Source organism: Leptinotarsa decemlineata, unplaced genomic scaffold (assembly GCF_025532065.1).
Source record: "Leptinotarsa decemlineata unplaced genomic scaffold, Ldec_3_MD MMD2_tig00026340_RagTag_RagTag, whole genome shotgun sequence".
Taxonomy (NCBI): domain Eukaryota; kingdom Metazoa; phylum Arthropoda; class Insecta; order Coleoptera; family Chrysomelidae; genus Leptinotarsa; species Leptinotarsa decemlineata.
In genome coordinates, this window is record NW_027412694.1 from 1,268,510 (window position 1) to 1,288,281 (window position 19,772).

At 33.3% G+C, this 19,772-nt stretch overlaps 1 protein-coding gene across 1 annotated transcript in view; it reads left to right on the forward strand.

Annotated features, from left to right (window-relative positions):
• Positions 1-7,146: 7,146 nt before the first annotated feature.
• The window catches only part of LOC111505717 (putative sodium-coupled neutral amino acid transporter 11), a 108,236-nt gene continuing 95,610 nt past the window's right edge, over positions 7,147-19,772 (forward strand). The window contains exon 1 of the mRNA XM_074183419.1: positions 7,147-11,360. Coding sequence (XP_074039520.1) covers positions 11,289-11,360 — 72 coding nt within the window. The 5' untranslated portion in view covers positions 7,147-11,288. The remainder of the gene's footprint in view (positions 11,361-19,772) is intronic.

The window sequence follows — 19,772 nt, forward strand, 5'->3', positions numbered from 1 at the left end:
TCGGACATATTCAATTCACGCAACGGGTTTTGTGTTGCGTTAACAAAAATTGATTCGATCGCTATTGTTCAATGAAACAGGTGACTACAACAAAATATCAACAATGGTCACCTATCTTCGAAGGGTTGACTGAATAGTTATTTATAGGTCATTGTAGAGGATTTTTGAGTATTATGAACCACAAATTATGATAAAGTTCATTGAATTCAAAGAAATGCATTTAGTTTTCATTGATTTTCGATACCGCGAAATAATTGATAGAACTGTATTACAGTGATATGTTTATTGAATTTATTAAAACTGATGCCATAATGAAAGAGATTTGTGATAATTAAAATAAGATAGGGTGGAAAAAGCTTGGAACTATTTAAAATAATTTTTGAGCAAGTGAATTTATAATTGAAATCTACATTTTTATTTTTCGATATGAACTGATCTACCGAAAAATTTGTTAATATTATTCACATTTGATGTGAATAATGTGACAGAAATTATTTATTGGCCAGTTTCACAATTATTTCCAAATTTGAGACCTGAAATCTGTCTCATTATTCGAGATGTGGTACGCCAGTGAAAATGTATACGGTAATGGTCACGTCATCATGTGAGAGAATAGGCTTTTGAGTTCTTCAGTAGTCTCCAGAGTTCTTCAGAACTCCTCAGAATTCATCAGAAGTCTTCAGAGTTCCTCAGAAGTCTTCAGATGATTATAAGTTGGAGTATTTCAGCAGTCAGATTAGTTTTGCGTTGGGTACCACAGTGATCATTTGGTCATTTCAAGGTTAAAAGTGGTGGGGGGAGGTTTTGAAATCGGCTTAAACTAACTACTCTTATAGAAGCACAAATCCCTCCACTCCAATCCTAGGTGAAGCTACGATGTTTCATTTGAAGTCATGATGCGGCTCAAGGTCATCTATCAAGGACATATTCGTTCGTCAAGGTCAAACTCCGTGCTCAAGACCCTATAACATGCTCATAGCTTAATGCCGTTTTAGGTCTTTGAGGTCATATGACGTGCATATAGCTCAAGATCATGTGGCGTCCTTCAACGTCAAGATCGAGAGCTGAGGGGAAAATAAGAACCGTCATCAGCACTCTACACAAGTCTTTTCATTAGAGAGATCAAGCTAGATGAAGAGCTCTGATAACCACTAAGCATCACAATTAATCTGCATAAATAGCAGTGAAGCAGACCGCATGTCAGCTTTCCTATCAATCTAATCTACTGTCAGATTCAAACTGGTAGAGAAAAGCTTTTGTCGAAACAACTACTTTCATATAAACATTGAATTATACAAACGAAAGGGTACTTATATACTAGCATCGTGTCATAAGTAGATTTAACTCATCAGTGACATGAAGTCGTAAAGTTATGAATGAATTGAGTGCTTCATCTTGTGATGTTATCCAAATTGGTGCTGAAGAGGTAATAATACACGTGCCTTATTCCGAAACATCGATATTCGCTGTTGAGGATGATAGGGTGCCATGTAAATAAAATATTATCTTTTTCTTTGGCAAATACACTGAATAGAAAAAAGTCTTTTTGCATAGTTCGATGTTCATATAGTAGCTGTTTCAATAGTTTTCTTTCTTGCGTGTAATTGAATGTAGTTGTTTCGAAATAACTTTTTCTTCCAGTTTGTATTTGAAAATAGCTTTTATAGGTGATCTACATATCGTGCATTCTTCATTCTTTTCATTTGTATAATTATCGAGAAGTATAAAACCAAAACTTTTCCTATATTATCCTTTGTTTGCGAGAACCCCTTCTCATTCGAAAAACAAGTTATTATTTGGCCAAGAAAAAAAACCGACGGAAAAGAAAAAAAGGTGGAACGGAAAGATAGCACTACAGTTTTAGTCTGATGTTGCTAACTTGACTAACGAAACGCGTGGCGAGATATATTATTTTGTTCTGTAATTTTCGTTCAATTCAATGCTCATTTATATGATGGAATTGGCCGGTACTTGATGACAATCCATAGCTAACGTATTATAAAAACACTTTATTGTGAGATTTTTACCAATTGTATGGCGAAAAACGTGTTGCGTTTTTGTAAAACTGTTTGATGGAAATCTCACAATGAAGTGTTTTTTGAATACGTTCATTTTGAAATAGTTGAACAAATGCTATGTTGACATATCTGCTGTGTATTTTCATTTATTTGACAATAAAACAAGCCCTCTTCAGGACATACTTTCATTAAAAAATCTTGACTTCCATAAGCCAATTCTAAAACATCCCAGCCATGGAACACACACTCTCTCGAAAATCTTAAGGTAGGTTCACAACACTTCCTTCCTTCTTGAACAATAATGTTATACATAATTTACAGGTCTAATCGGCTGAGCTGTGCAACTAATCTACCAGATCGTGTAGTCAGAACCTTTTCAGGTTTCACAACTTCAGAAGGAGAACGGTCAGTACTAAGTGCCCTTTTTGGACTAGCACCAGCAACATTTATAGGGTCTATTTGAAGAGCTTCCAGCTAAGTTTGCGTAATTATTACAACTTGAGTTGCTCGATGGATTAGGGTCACGAACGTTAATATCTATAGGGATACAATTGGGTAAGATGGATCATTTCGTCATACTTGGTTGTGTTCCAGTGTTGGGAATATGAAAAGCTAAATTTTCTGTTGAAGCGAAATATGTCGAATGATTGAGAATTTTTACAATTTTTGCTTTTTCCCATAACTTTGTCTGAGTGTTCTTAATATAAACCTGTATAACATTTATTCTTTGGTTGTGGGTGGTTGAACGGTGAGGATGATATTGAATGGTGCGAAAATATTTTATTTGTGACAGACAAGGTTAAAATATTAATTGATACGCGTTCGGTGACTGCTTGCTCCTCCTCGTTCGTCCCTTTCCATGGGCAGCAGGTAAAAGGTCAGGTTGATTCCACATTCGGGATATTTGGATGGTTACAGACCCCTCCTCGTGTTCTGCTCACGACTCGGGAAGGAACTCGATGAATCTTTGAAAGATTGATTCTTTCGAGGTCTTCTCCTCTTACGTAGTCCTACGACGGGCTTATTCTCTTCGTGTCCATAATATGGTGTCAATGTCTTCATATGATAGGTCCCTAAAGGAGTGTCCAAGGAATCAGGGGCTGCAACCTGGTAGCTTAAGGGTGAATTAACTTTAGTTATTACATAGATCCGTCTCGACGTGGATTGAGCTTCTTAGTTGTTCTATTTGGTTTTGAACTTTGAGTATGGAGTGTTACCCAAACTTGAGCTCCTTCAATATAAGGTGTAGTCGCTGTTCGCCTTTTATCAGCATACCTTTTGTGTCGATCGTATTGTACATCATGATTACTCCTAGCGTCTTGCCAAGTAATGGCCATACGTTATAAGTATGGAGTAATCTGTGGGACAAAATTATCAGAGTTCACGACTACTCGTAAATCATTTTGAACTTCAAGGGTTCTCAATTCTCGACCAAATGTGAGATAAGCTGAAGTATATGCCAACTGGCAACATTTGAGACCATGTCTTGTGGTCGTTTTTCACAAGCATCGCGGGTCTTGGTTTTAAGTCTCTGTTATTTCGTTCTACCATATTGGCTGTGGGAAGATGGAATAAGGAATTGTTTCACATTCAATAGGAAACAAACTTGCTGCATCACCTCGGAGATGAACTGAACTCCATTGTCCGAGATAAGTTTGCGTGGAGGGCCATATCTCATGTATATTTCTTACAGAAGGACTTTAGCGGATCGCTCTCCAGTCGCAGTCTCGAGGGCGAACAATTGAACCCATTTAGTACAAGTGTCTTCGACTATGAAGATCCATTTCTTGCCATCTTCGGATTTTGGGAGGGGTCCAAAAAAGTCTATTGCCATGGTTTCGAATCTCTGGGCATAAATAGGCATTGTTAGCAAGCCCGCGGGTTTCTGATTGCTTGCTTTATATCTCTGGCAATCCGCACAGTTATGGATATAATCATACGGTAAAATAATATTTTTTGCTACTCTGGCATATGTCCTCCCTACGCCATAGTGGACAGCAGTGGGATCATCATGATACTCCTGCAATATTATTTTTCTCTTATGAGATACTACAACCAACTGAGCTGCTTCATGATCATCATCATCCCAAGAGTATATATACAGCGTTCCATTGAAAATTATGTAACCTCTGTTAGTCCACTGGGTAATAGTGTTATCATTGGGATCTTCGAAGCTCCTAATAATTTTTGCGACATCTGGGTCCTTGAGTTGTTCTTGTCGAATATCAATAGCTGATCGTCTAGGCATCTCAATGGCAACCATAAACACATCGCAATGAGTACAAAGGGGTATTGAAAGAAAATCGGCAAGGACATTCTGCTTTCCACACAGATATTTTATCTAGAGATTATGTCTTTGTATTTGCAAAGCCCTTCTTGCTAATCGTCCGGTTGGAGATTTAAGACTTAGGCTGCACCTATATTGAATCCGATCCTATGTGGGACGACCATCGGACGTTCCGCGATCCGATGCAGTCCGTTGTAACTGCCTACACTGGACTTGGTTCGACATGATAGGTTAACAGTTAAAGTTGTGTTTTGGGGGTAATTATGAGTGACTCTGAAGATGATTTTTTGTGGTGGCTTAAACAAGAAAAGAATGTTCTCCTTATGGGTGCATCAGTTTGATGAAGTTAAATCTGAAGGGGAAGGTGAAAAAAATCTCTTTCAACATTGAAATTGTTTCTTTAGCAGAAGTGCCGTTTGTCATGTATTTTATATCGAGCCATTTTGACTTTTGATGTAACAAAATCAAAAACGTTCGGCCGTTTTTCGTGAAGAAATCGATAAATACCCGATAAAAGTTAGTTGGAGAAAAAGGCAATGAAACAAGAGGATTAGTACTAATCAGGTTTTGATGTCGTTGGCAAACATCACAGCAACTAATGAAATTTTCAACATCACAACTAATGCCTGGCCACCAACAATATGATCTTATCAACATTTTTGTGCGAACTACTAGTCTAATCAACAAGTTCAAAAACATGAAACATAGAGATAAAGGTGCTAAAACCTTTATCTTCATCTTAAAACCTTCGGAATCACCTCTAGAAAAATGTTTTTGAAGGATTTTGGTGCAGGTAAAAAATTGCAATTGTTATTAACAAAATGAGATTTAAAAAAACTCAAAAAATATTATTATTTAAGAAATTTTTAAAAAAGCTCGTTGAAGAGGGGGAAATTTCCGATAAAAAAGTCCCGACTCCCGAAACTCTATCTCCATTATTTATAATTTTAATTTGACTTTTAGAATTGGGTTCCGCGTGGCTGTTACGGCATGCGCGCGCTGCCGCTAAAGAGAGTTCATCAAAAGAAATAATTTTTTTATAATATAAAATGTCATTTAAAAAATTTGAAAAAATTTTAGTATCTTCTTAACACTTGAATGAATCGAGTCCCGTAGAAAAAAAAGTTTTATCACCATTTTTCAAAAAGTTATTCAATTGTTAAATAAAAAATTTTGAATTTTTTCTCAATCTCCGTCTGCATAAATAATGGGATAAAACGTATAAATAATTGCCCTATAAATTTTAAAAGTCGTGGAGCCTTTTTGATATATATACTTCATACGATCCTGCGATAAAAGTTCATAAAAATTTATTGATTTGTTAATTATTAAAAAATTGTTGATAACATTTTTTTTTCAATTGATATTGAGCTATGTCTGTTTTCACATTAAACAATGGCAGTTATTAACATAGGATATGAATTTTTTACGTAATTTGTTTAATTGTTTTAAGCAAATAGTGAAATTCAATATTTTTGAAAAATTTTTCTTTGCTATTTTGTTGTCTAGAGATAATTATGATTAAAAAAATTCCTATTTTAATTTTTAATTGTTTAAAATCGATTTTTTTATATTCCGATTGTTTAAATAATCAGTTAAGAAATAATTCTGCTTTTAAAAATCATAATTTACACTTTTAAATAGTTTGGCAAAAAATATTTTTTTTATTAATTATTTAATTGTTTATTAGTTTAACAATTTGTTATATACAAATACTGACCAACGTTATATTTTTTTTCTGAAGCAGAAAAAAATTATAAAAACAGCTATATATAAAAAAGTACCATTAATTTTTTTTATTTATTATAATTCTTTCTAATAAATAAAAAAAAAATTATGACACTTTTTCATATAAGGCTGTTTTTATAATTTTTTTCTGCTTCAGAAAAAATATAACGTTGGTCAATATTTGTTTATAACAAATTGTTAAATTAATAAACAAATAATAAATGAAATTTATTTTTTTTCTCCAAATCATTCAAAAGTGTAAATTATGATTTTTAAAAGCAAAATTATTTCTCAACTAATTATTTGAACAATGGAAATATAAAAAAATCGATTTTTAACAATTGAAATTAAGAAAAATTTTTTTTTTGTGAAAATCATAATTATATCTAGACAACAAAATAGCAAAAAATATTTTTCAAAAATATTGAATTTCTCTATTTGTTCAAAACAATTTAATAAACAAATTACGTAAAAAATTCTTATCCTATGTTAATAACTGCCATTGTTCAATGTGAAAACAGACTTAGCTAAATATTAATTGAAAAAAAAAATTATCAACAATTTTTAGATATTTCATTTTGCAATAGTTATAAAAAATCATAATTAACAAATTAATACATATTTATGAATTTTCATTGCAGGATCGTATGAAGTATATATATATCAAAAGGGCTCCACGAAGTTTAAAATTTATAGGCCAATTATTTATACCTTTCATGCCATTATTTATTCCAACGGAGATTGGGAAAAAATTTTGTTAGTTAACAATTGAATAAATTTTTGAAAAATGGTGATAAAACTTTTTTTTCTACGGGACTCGATTCCGTCAAGTGTTAAGAAGATACTAGATTTTTTTCAAATTTTTAAAATGACATTTTTTGTTATGAAAAAATTATTTCTTCTGATAAACTCTTTAGCGGCAGCTCCCGCATGCTGTAACAGCCGCGCGGAACCCTATTTTCAACGTCAAATTAAAATCATAAATGATGGAGATAGAGTATCGAGAGTCGGGACTTTTTTATCGGAATTTTCCTCCTCTTTAACAAGCTTTTTTCAAAATTGCTTGAATATTATTATTTTTTGAGTTACTAAGTAAAAACTAAATACCATTTTTTTTATCTTATTTTATTAATAATAATTGCAATTTTTCACCTGCACCAAAATCCTTCGAAAACATTCTTCTAGAGGTGATTCCAATTCCAATGAGCTATCGCTAATATTTTTAGGACCTTGAAAATCTCTGTTTAAATCTTATCTCTATTTTTCAAGTTTTTGAACTTGTTGATTAGACTATATGCCAGTATGCTCTTCATGAAAAAGTTCCAGAACCCTGTTACGTATATTACTGGGATGACAATTCGACTACCCAACATTAGACAATTTTGTTCAATTGAGAGTTCTTGTCTTTTTCTAAAATAAGGTGTGAATTCATCTTCTACTTTGCTAGGAAACCCTAATCTGGTAAAATCTTAAATTTCAACTAAAATCCGGTCCTTCTTAGTCTCATAAGCAATATCACCTGCATAGAGGGGTATTTCATCTAACAAGTTGAAAGAGATCAGAGAATCTGTGATATCTGTATTTCTGTCCATAAGTAATCTGGACAACCCATCTGCGTTAGCTATTGAGGAACCTTTTCTGTACTCTATTGATCAAAGTTATAGTCCATCTATACTCCCAAAAATAAATTGAAGTGGCTGATGATCGGTAAATAAAACAAACTTCCTTACAAAAATATACGAGTTCGTTGCTTAAGTTGAAAGCCTTCTGACATTCTGCCGACCAGTTTGACTCAAAAATGACTCCTTCTTTACATAAATCATATAGCGGCCTAACCTGTGTGGATAGCATGGGTATGAATTTTATATAGTAATTAAGTATACCTAAATACGATTTGAGTTCTGTTACGTTGGTTGGTGTTGGCGCATTTTTTAAATATAAATTTTTTTCCATCAGTAGGGTGGATTTCATGTTGATCTATAAATATGCCCTAGAAACTCTACATGATCTTCAAAATATTTACATTTATCTTTATTAACCTTAACGTTATATTCTTGAAAACGCCTAAATACTTTAATGAATTTTTTTGTAACAGTGATCTAAAGTTTCTCCAAAAACCAGGAAATGGGCGCGGTGGTAGTGCGCCCGACTCACGATCGGAAGACCGTGGGTTCGATTCCTGCCTCGACCAGATATTTTTCTCGAGATAATTTATCTGGTTGAAGCTGGGATGATTCTGCAACCGTGTTAGGAATCACACGTTAAAAGATACGACCTCGTTGGTCCTTAGCTCGCACAAGTTTCTCAACTTCTGAGAGTTGTCGTTCGTATGGGGGAGACAGCTGATTAACGGTAAAATAGATTTTTAAACAGATTTTAAAACAGATAATCAAGATAAGCTTTACAATTTGGTAATCCTGTCTAGATGGTATCCAGGACATTCTGAAAAATTCCTGGGGCCGCACTAATACCATAGGTCAACCTGTTATAAGAATAGAGACCTACATGAGTGTTTAAAGTTAACAATTCTTTATATTTTTCACTGACTTGGAGCTGTTGAGAAGCTCCTTTGAGATCTATTACACAAAAACATTTTTGACCACTCAAACAAGCAAAACTGTCCTCAGGAATTGGTATTGTACAATGATCTGATTATGATCTTATGATGCACTGTTTGGAACCTTTGGTGTAGTAATGAATATTACTGGAGTTTTTTTCCCAACACCAAATCGTTATTTTTAACACCTCGACACGTGTTTCGATCACCAAGTGATCATCTTCAAAGAGGAAGATTAAAACTAGTTAGTGTCCTTTCAAAGTCTACACAAATTCTTATATCTTCCAAATTATTTTTAGGAATAATGACTATTGGTCTTGGCCAGTTACTAAAACTTACTTTTGAAATGACACATTGTTTTTCCATTATCAATAACTCAGCTTCCACTTTTGCACGCAAGGCAAATGACATGTTATAGGCCCGATGAAAAATAGGTTGGGTACCTTCCTTGACTTTTAGCTCTACTAAAAAGTTTTGTATATATGAATTAGGTTGCTCTTCAAACACTTCTGAAAATGTAATTTTGATGTCAGCAACTAATTCACAGCATATTTTACTCACTCGACTGGCACTGACCTGACTAATTTGTTTTTCAACTTTTATTGACTCATTTTTATTTTGGACTATAACTTCATCACTCTCAATTTTCATTTGACGTGTAACTGGTGGACAAAACCTATACTCACATACTTGGTCATCTTGACTGATATGCCTCAGATTAAACTTATATTTCCAATCGGGACTGATAATATCTAGCCAATTTCTACCTAATAATGGTGTGGTCTTGTGTGGTCTTCTTTGTAGCATTTGAAGCACTCTCATACTTTCGCTGGGCAATTTTCAGGGTCATGTTTCCTCCCACATCTGAAGCAAGGTTTTACTTCTGACTGACGAGGTATTGCTTGTGACTGTAAATTCTTTTCAAATTTGATAGGACCTTTGCTTTGTGCCTTTCTGTAACTCATTTTATTGATGTGTAGGTACTGTTCAATTGCCCATAGCTCTCATTTGTCCTTCAGCTAGTTCCGTATCTACCGCTGTTTTAAAAACATTTGCCTAGATTAATTCATGTTCTGACAATAATTTACGCTTTTTGGCCTCTGAACGCAAACCACATACAAATTCAACCCTCAATGACTCATTTAAAAAACTGTTAAATTCACAATCTTGTGATAAGTTCTTCAATTTTGTGGCGTAAGACTTGATATCCTCTTCTTTCTTCTGCGGGGCACTATGAAATCTAAATCGTTCTGCAATGAATAACTTTTTTGGGATGAAATGGCTAACTAACATTGTTTTCAATTCATCGAACGATTTAGAGCTGGGTAAATCCGGGAACAATAGATATTTCAAAGCACCATATGCTTCTGCACCAATTAAGATTAGGAACATTGCTCTTTTCTTTTCATCAGTAACACTGTTACATACAAAAAGTTGTTCCATCCTTTCCATATACGACGAAATATCTGACTCGCTAGGACTGAACTACTTCTCGAGGTCCCTGATCCCGAGTAATGACTATGAGGACTGAACTTACTGTTACTGACATGAAACTTCCGACTAGTGGATTCAATTTCCCTCGTCGCCAATAATGCTGTGTATTTTCATTTATTTGACAATAAAATATGCCTTCTTTAGGACATACTTTTATTAAAAAATCTTGACTTCCATAAGCCAGTTCTAAAACATCCCAGCCATGGAACATACACTCTCTCGAAAACTTTCAAGGTAGGTTCACAACAATATCAACAAATCGTATATAATCCAAATAAGGGTTTCCAATAGTTCTACATTTTTATCGACCTTTTATGGGTATTTGTTACCTTCCACAATCTGAAAAATATAAAAATTTTAATGGAGAACTTTATACAAGTGTAGAAGGGCAAACTTTTTAGTTTACCGCGATAAGTTACTGCGTGAAATCAAAGTATTTTTCACGAAGCAAAATCTATTCATGACAGTTGCTTTTTGTGATGTAATTTTCAATCATTGCTTGAGTTTTTTTTTTTCGTGGAACTTGACGAATTCAGTTACCCATTAGGTACCATACCATAGTCAAGCTTGTAAAAATAAACAAGTGGATTCCACACAAAGTTCGAAAATATTTGAAAAATTGGACAGAAGTGAATTAAATATTAGTTGGTGCTCTCACTTACAAATATCAGTGATATATTGAAATATGGTTTTGAAAAACGAACATTATATTGAACATTTCTCGAATTCCAAATCGTAAAAAATGAACATCCAGATAATTATATGTCGGTACCGATATCATCAGATGTTTTCCCTTTCTTACCATTACTCCAATGAATCTTTTATTCAGAGTTGTGAAAGAAAGGTGACCTACCTGTTACACTCATTTACCTTTAATCAATTTGAAAATGCAATTTCTCTACAGAACCCTGGGATGAATTGTATATAAATTTCAAACGTTGCCAAAACAATAGTAGTTCTCCACATCTAATATTAGTTTTGCTTCAACCCTTGTATTTCTAAGTGAATTTAATAAATTCAGCGCATGATCACTCCACTAATCGATATCTTCACGACAATATTAGATTTCATTCATGTAGAATCCAGGTTCCGTCCAATCGTCTCTGTTGCCCTTTTCCCGTAGATTGATTTGTGACCTTTTTTAAAGCATTCATTCATCAAACAACTCTGACCAAAAAACCTAATAAGAGAAAACTCCGAAATTATGCCAACAGAATATTTGAATGAGAAAAGTTATATATTAGACGGCGAAAGAAGAAATGTTTCCGAAGATCGGGTAAGTACCAATTATTTCTTTTATTTGGGTTACTATTTGTTCAGTTGATAGAGCCCGCTGAGATATAATTTCGATAAAAAACTGAGAGGATTACTTCCAAAAAATATTTTCCAAACGATATTTTACAAAATAATTCAGATTGCCTCATGCCTCTCCTCGATTTCCATAAATTCTATTCGTAATTTAATAAATTAGTTTTAGAGAATGAGTGTGCCAGGTTATTAACTTTGGTGAAATTTGAAATAAAACAGCTATAGATAGATTTATTTAACCGCATTGGTTATTGTTTAGGAATGGATTGATCATATGTGAAAGATCATTATAAACAGGTGTTGAAGAAGTTTTTGGTTATAACTTTTGTAAGGAATATCGGTTTTCTTCAAACTATTGATCAAATATTGCATTTCTGTTTGAAAATTCCCGAAAATATCATAGTCAATAAATTCTTCATAGTTGCAGAAAATCCAAGTTTGATTGACAAAACGAAATAGCGGAAAACATGTCTTAGGTTATCCTGTATAATATCAAAAATGAAATGTGATATACCCTTGGATTGTGAATTTATCGCTTTATCAATACCTGTAATAAAAAGGACAGGTCCATATTTAAAAAAAAAGTTGATGGTGGCCATGTTGATACGAAACGTTTTATCGAATATTTGTCATTACATCGTCATAGTAAAATTCGAATACAATAACATTTTCTTTTTCCATTTTTTCCTGGTATAACTTGAGAAGGGCGAGAGTCCCCGTAAATTTTTTTCGACCACTACCTGAATGCTGGTTATTGAAAGTACAAGCAACATGTCGATATGGTCTCATTCTCATTACCTACATAAAAGAACGATTTCCACTTTGTCTTATGTGGTAACATTGTACATAAAACTTATTTGTGAATTATACATGTACTAAAATCTGTACACAAAACAACTCGATTAATTAAACGCAATAATTTGACAATAACCAAAACTAAAATTCGTTTCAAAAGCCTACTGTGTGTAAATTTTATTTCGATTCGATCAGTACCTAGTATTTTCTCCCCGACATGTTGCATTAGTCTTGTAATGTTTAAAATCACTAAACTTCATATCATGTTTAGTAGAAGTCGCTAGAACGAAAGTCTTTTGAATAGTTATGAAACTGTAGGTCAATGTTCACTTTGTAGAAAAGTATGATATTTTGAGTTACAATTACAATTACAATTTACAATTGAATTATTGACCAGAAAAATAATTCAATTGGATAAAAATCTGTCAAAGGAAAGAATATAAGCGTAATAAGAATGAAGAAAAAGAAATACCTGAATTTCACTAGTTCGGACTTCCATTGTCTATTATATAAAATGATTTGAAATCCCTGAAACAAGTAAAAAAGAATAATTAAAAAAGAATAGTTGAAAATAACAATTATATTAAGCAACAATAAACCTGAAATGAAATGATAGTAAAATAACCTACAAGTAAAAATATAATAATTGAATAAATAAAAATTAAAGGAATGCAAAAAGAAAATAATAAAAATAAAAAAGTGTAGAGATTCCAAGTCACGTTAGTTCACGACGTTTCGATTGTTGGTATCTACAATCGTCTTCGGGTGATGACCGAAGACGATTGTAGATACCAACAATCGAAACGTCGTGAACTAACGTGACTTGGAATCTCTACACTTTTTTATTTTTATTATTTTCTTTTTGCATTCCTTTAATTTTTATTTATTCAATTATTATATTTTTACTTGTAGGTTATTTTACTATCATTTCATTTCAGGTTTATTGCTGCTTAATATAATTGTTATTTTCAACTATTCTTTTTTAATTATTCTTTTTTACTTGTTTCAGGGATTTCAAATCATTTTATATAATAGACAATGGAAGTCCGAACTAGTGAAATTCATCACGAAACATTGTCAATCACCTTCAAACAAAAAGAAATACGTTTATTCGATTACTGACATATTGATGTCAGTAATCGAATAAACACAGAAAATTCTGTGTTTTTTCATATCTAGCTTCATTTTCGAGAAAAAAATGTATGTCACTTTGCATATCAAGAACACTTGCTTTGAAGACCAGTTTACAGTGATAATGTCATAGTTGTCAATTAGCAGTGATTCGTGAACAATTGTACTAACTTTGAAATTGCCGACAAGCTCTTTATTTATGGATTAGTGAATGAAAATGCGAAAAAAGCACAGATAATTTACCAGGACAGATATCTCAACAGAGTAATCTCATCTGTTAGAACATTCAGAAAGCAACATGCAAAATTATGTGAAACTGAGAGTTTTAATAGAAATGCAGGTGGTGAAAGACCAGACACTGTAACAATGCCTGAACTGAAAGAAGCTAATTTTAATTCGATAAAAGAAGATCCTTCGAATAGTATCAGGAAAATTGCACTGCAGCTGGAATTCAGACCAAAAACCGTATTGTCAGTTCTGATAAGACACCTACTATACCCATATCACATACACCGGGTCCAAACTCTACTGTCCCGGGATTTTCAGCCAAGATTAATGTTTTGCAGGTGGTTGATTCATACGATGTTACACAATAATAGTTTTTTACCAAATATTTTATTCACAAACGGAGCAAATTTTTCACGAGATGCTTTTATGAACTTTCACAATGACCATTTTTGGGCAGACATAAGTCCCCACGTCCTTAGAGAAAGTCATTTTCAGAAACGATTTTTGTTGAACATTTGGTTAGAAATGATTGGTGACTACCTGATTGATAATTTTTTTACCAGCAAGAAGAACAGGTGAATCGTACACGGACTTTTTTCGATATCATTTAACCATTTTGTTTAAATAAGTACCGATACTTGTAGAAGGCAACATGTGGTTAATGCACGACGGGGCTCCAGCTCATTTTAGTGTTCTTGCATGTGGGCATCTTGACATCACCTACCCTAATCGTTGGATTGGACGTGCAGGAGTTAAAATTGGTCAGTTCGCACCCTGATATGAATCCACTGAATTGTTTATAAAACTCCAGTACCAGATGTGAATGAATTGAGGAATCGAATAATTGACAATTGCAATTCCATAAGGAATACTCCAGGTAGTTTTGAACGTGTCAGACAATCAACAACAAATCGATTGCAGTCGTGTATTTCATCAGAAGCTGAACATTTTGATCATTTACTTCAAGATCGAAATTGTTAATTTTTTTCTATTGATTTCTATTTTATGTTGTCTATGGATAGTTTTCAGAAATGTTTTTTATCAAAAACAAAGCTTGATTTGAAGAAAACACAAGCGTAAAAAAAGTTGTATTTTCAGTTGCTCAATCTGAACAACTGAAAAATACAAAAAGTAAGTGACGTTTTTTTTCTCAATATTGTTGGTCCTATATCGTTTCTGCGCCAATACATTGCATATTTACATATGATTCTGCATCTCCCAGCTTTCAGCATCCATATAGTCCATAGGACAGTTCAGTCAATACACGAAAAACTCTTCCATGATTTTGAATCTGAGGATATACAGGGTGTCCCTGGACTTCCTCTTTTCCTCTCGGGAATGTATAGATGGGGTCAAAATATCACCAGTACTTCATATAACTTTTTTTCCTAAAATCCTTCGTTACCAAGTAACGGGCCCTCGAAGTTACAAAATGAAAAACGTTTTTCTTTGATAACTTTTCAAGTGAATATTCAAAATCATCCAAATTTTGGTAATTGACTAAACAAATGAATTCCTTCGATGAGCTTTCATGCAGGAGTCAGTTGTTTTGCTACAAAGTCAGGAACGGACTACCCCCGATGGTCCACACTCCAAAACTTTGAAGTGACAGATATTTTTCAATATTTTTCAACAAATTAAGGTTACTTGGACAATTTTATGAATAAAAGTACTCGTGTGGAAAGTCGATCGGAGCAACGAGTCTTGATAAAAATGTAGTTTCACTCGACGACATCAAACCCGCTCGTCCACCATTATTTGAAATGAATAATTATCAAAGCAGAAATAATAATGATAACGTTAATTCAACAACATTTATCCTGAGATGTCTACCATTATTCGAAAATATTAGTTTTTAAGGAAAATGGAAATGATAGGTAAAATGTTCATAACGAATTTTTATAATGCAAACACGTTTAACTAACGAAACTCAAGAGCCTCAAGAGCAAACAGAAATGAAAAATCCGCTACAGAAACTGCTCGATATGACCACCTTCTCTCTCTATACATTTTCTTAGTCTACGAAGACACCCTCTCTGTACTTGAAATAGCATTCCAGGGTCGTTTCGTATGGCTTCACAATGTAATGTTATTCTATTCAACAATGCATCTCTTGTGTGAATAGGTGTAGCGTAAACAAGGCTTTTTAGATGTCCCCACAGAAAGAAATCCAATGGATTTAAATCCGGAGACCGCGATGGCCATGAATATGGCCCACCTCTACCAATCCATCTATTGTGGAAAATATGGTTCAGATGGTCACGCACAATCAAATTAAAATGAGGAGGAGCGCCATCATGCATAAACCACATATCTCTTCGGGTTTGCAATGGAACATGTTTCAAAAGTCCATTCAAATCGTTCTGAATGAACTCCAAATAACGTTCTCCATTCAATCGGTCCTGTAGAACGAATGGTCCTATAAGATGGTTTCCTATGATACCAGCCCAAACATTCACGTTGAATTTCCGTTGGTGTTTGGTTTGCAATATCCCATGGGGATTTTCTTCGGCCCATATATGGAGATTATGAGAGTTGATAACTCCATCTCTACTGAAACCTGCTTCATCAGTGAATAAAACTCGATTAATAAAAGTCATATCCCCTCTTTGCCTATTCATGAACCAATTGGCATATTCCAGTCGTGCTGGAAAATCTTGAGGTGTCATGGCATGTACCTTCTGGATGTGAAATGAGTGGAGCAGTTGTTCCCTGATTATTCTATGAATAGTGGACTTGGATGTATGGAACTGTTCTGATAGATTTCTGATGCTCATTGAAAGATCATCAGCGACGGCTTCCAAAATATTTTTCTCCAATACAACGGTACGTACAGTCCTAGGAGCGCCCTCACCACCTCGTTTTGGCAAAACTGTACCTACAATAATATCGAAATAAAACAACGTGCTCAAATTAATTATCAATTATTACATACCTGTCTCCCTCAAGCTGCGATCGACACGCTCGAATGTTTCTCTTGACGGTACCGTTCGATTGGAAAAATGCTCGGAATACAGACGACGAGCTTCTGCAGCATTACAAAATGCTCGTCCATAAAATACATGCATATCTGCATATTCATTGAATGTAAACTGTTCGGCCATATCAAAAAAATTCAAAATATCCTATAGAATATTGACAATACAATGATAGTCATATGACAACGCACCACTCAACAAAACAAAATCGCATTCCAGTTTCTCATTTTTTATCAAAACTTTCTAAAAGGTTTTTTTGTCAACATCTGTGAAAGAAATATTATTCCCTGGATATTTTTCACCTGATCATGTGCAGCCGTTTTTGTAGTTCATTCGTTTGCTTTTTATTAGTATAGTAAATATTTTTTCCGTTGTGCGTTTTTTCAGCTGAATTTAGATTCGTGTTAAAGAATTTCTCCCATAAAATTATAATTATCAGTGAAACTCCTCAACAGTTTAGCTGTGAAGAAGAATTTGAAACATTCGAATGTTGAGTTTCATGAGATTCAGATAACTGATCAACACGAAATGTGATTATTCCACACGTATTATGTACATACAAAATATGGAATGAATTCGATATTTCATAGTAGAGTAGCTTGTTAGTTTAAAAACACCACGAATATACAGAACTTGATATTTCTTTTGAAAAAATATCTGCTATCACAATTGTGACTTAAACTTCCATATAGGTACTGTACTTTTTGTTTACGACTTCATTTTAGCATACTTTGTATTATTCCTGTTATAAATGTTGTTGAATTAACGTTATCATTATTATTTCTGCTTTGATAATTATTCATTTCAAATAATGGTGGACGAGCGGGTTTGATGTCGTCGAGTAGAACTACATTTTTATCAAGACTCGTTACTCCGATCGACTTTCCACACGAGTACTTTTATTCATAAAATTGTCCAAGTAACCTTATTTTGTTGAAAAATATTGAAAAATATCTGTCATTTCAAAGTTTTGGGGTGTGGACCATCGGGGGTAGTCCGTTCCTGACTTTGTAGCAAAACAACTGACTCCTGCATGAAAGCTCATCGACGGAAGTCATTTATTTAGTCAATTACCAAAATTTGGATGATTTTGAATATTCACTTGAAAAGTTATCAAAGAAAAACATTTTTCATTTTGTAACTTCGAAGGCCCGTAACTTGGTTACGAAGAATTTTAGGAAAAAAAGTTATATGTAGTACTGGTGATATTTTAACCCCATCTATACATTCACGAGAGGAAAAGAGGAAGTCCAGGGACACCTGTATATTTAACAAAAGAAATTGTCAAAAACCCCGAGTTCCTTCCTATTGAAGGGTATGCCAGGACGTAAAAAATTGGTAATATGTACAGCCTTTTCCTTTCATTTGTCTTCATTGGGGACAGAATAAGTATTGGAATATGATATTTCAATGATAAAAATGATATCGATAATAATGAAAGATCTCAAGAATGGCTGGACCAATTTTTATAATTTTTGTGTTTTTGGGTTTGACTATATCGTGAATAGGATGATAATAAGTATTGAAATATGATAATTCATCAATGGAAATGATTATTATAATGATAATGAATGAACTCAAGATCGACTGAAACAATTTTTATGGTTTTTGTGTTTATGAATTTGTCTACGTCTAAAAGAGGATTATAAGTATTGAAATATGATTTTTTATCAATCAAAATGATAATGATAATAATAATATTTAAAGAAGTCAAAAACGGACGGACCAATTTTTATGATATTTGTGTTTCTGGATTTGTCTTTATTGAAAATAGAACAAAGAGTATTGAAATATGATATTTTAATAATGAAAATAATGATAATGATAATGGAAGAACCCAAGAGTAGCGGAACCATTTTTTATGATTTTTGTATTTTTGGATGTATCAACGTCGGGAATAGAATAATAAGTATATGGGTATGATTTTTATCAATGAAATTGATAACAATGATAATAAATATTGATAATAAAAATAAAATTCAAGAAACGCCGGAACCAATTTTTATGATTTTTTGTTTTTTGATTTGTCTTCATCGAGAATAGAAAAATAAGTATTGAAATATAATATTTCATCAACGAAAATGATAATAAAAGAGGCAAAATATCAGTGATAACCGTGACGTGTCACAATGAAACGGAACTAACAGTTCACGTTCATTCTGGCAGTTCACGTACATTGTTTATTTGTTATAACAAAACGAAATAGTTCACGTTATATGGTTATATGATTTATTTCAGATCAGAGTTTACCGGTAATGAATTCGTTTCGTGAAAGAATTAATTCAATATAAATTCCCATTTATTTTATTATATACACCTACCATTTATTTTACTTCACTTAATAATTTTGTATCAATTTTAAAATCCTAAATCTGCTCATTCATTGACTGTTAGGCGAAAGAAAGTTTGCCAGGTCTGCTAGAATATGATAAAAGTGTAACTGATCGATGTATATGGAAGATATTTCAGAAAAACTATTATAAGCGGTCTCAATCAACGAAATATAACTGAAAACGATAATTTCGGAAATTTTTATCTGCTGTCAATGTGTTTCTGCGGGGGATTGTTTTTGTCAATAATGAAGTGTACTGTCGGCATCGGCAGGCGGAAAGATCAAAAGTGTCAATGTTTTTGTTCGCTATGTGGAAACGCTTTGTGGCTTCATTCGAAGTGTTAATCTGTGGTAGGTATAACATTTGGATTATCGGTACTACATAGTGCGAGAGATTCATGAATGAAAAAGGTATTTTAATTCGAAAAATAGAGTACAACATTTCTTGATACACTTGTATAGTCGAAGTAACTGGTATTGTGCCTACTTGAAGTGTCGGCGCACTCAAAGGCCAAAAAAACAATACAGAGAAATAAAACCGCTGTCAACTAGTCTACGTGGGCTGAAGAATTGGCGGCTCGTATTGGATGATTTTTACTAAACGAGTTTTATGATTGGCTGAAGAGTCATAAAATTAAATTAGAAGTCATGTTACGGTGACGAATAGAATTCAAGCCGTCTTTTTGTCAATGTTCAGTTCAGGAACTGATCACTATGCGAGTGTTGAAATTTGATTTCGGATACATTTCAATATTGAACACAGAGAGTATGTTTCAGTGTATATAAGAATACACATTTCAAGTTTGGTTTCGAGGGAAACAAACTATTACAAGCAACATCAGATTTGACCGAAATTCCTTTCTCAACAATACGTAAAATAGTCAAAAATGAACCTAATGAAAGAAGCGATGTGATA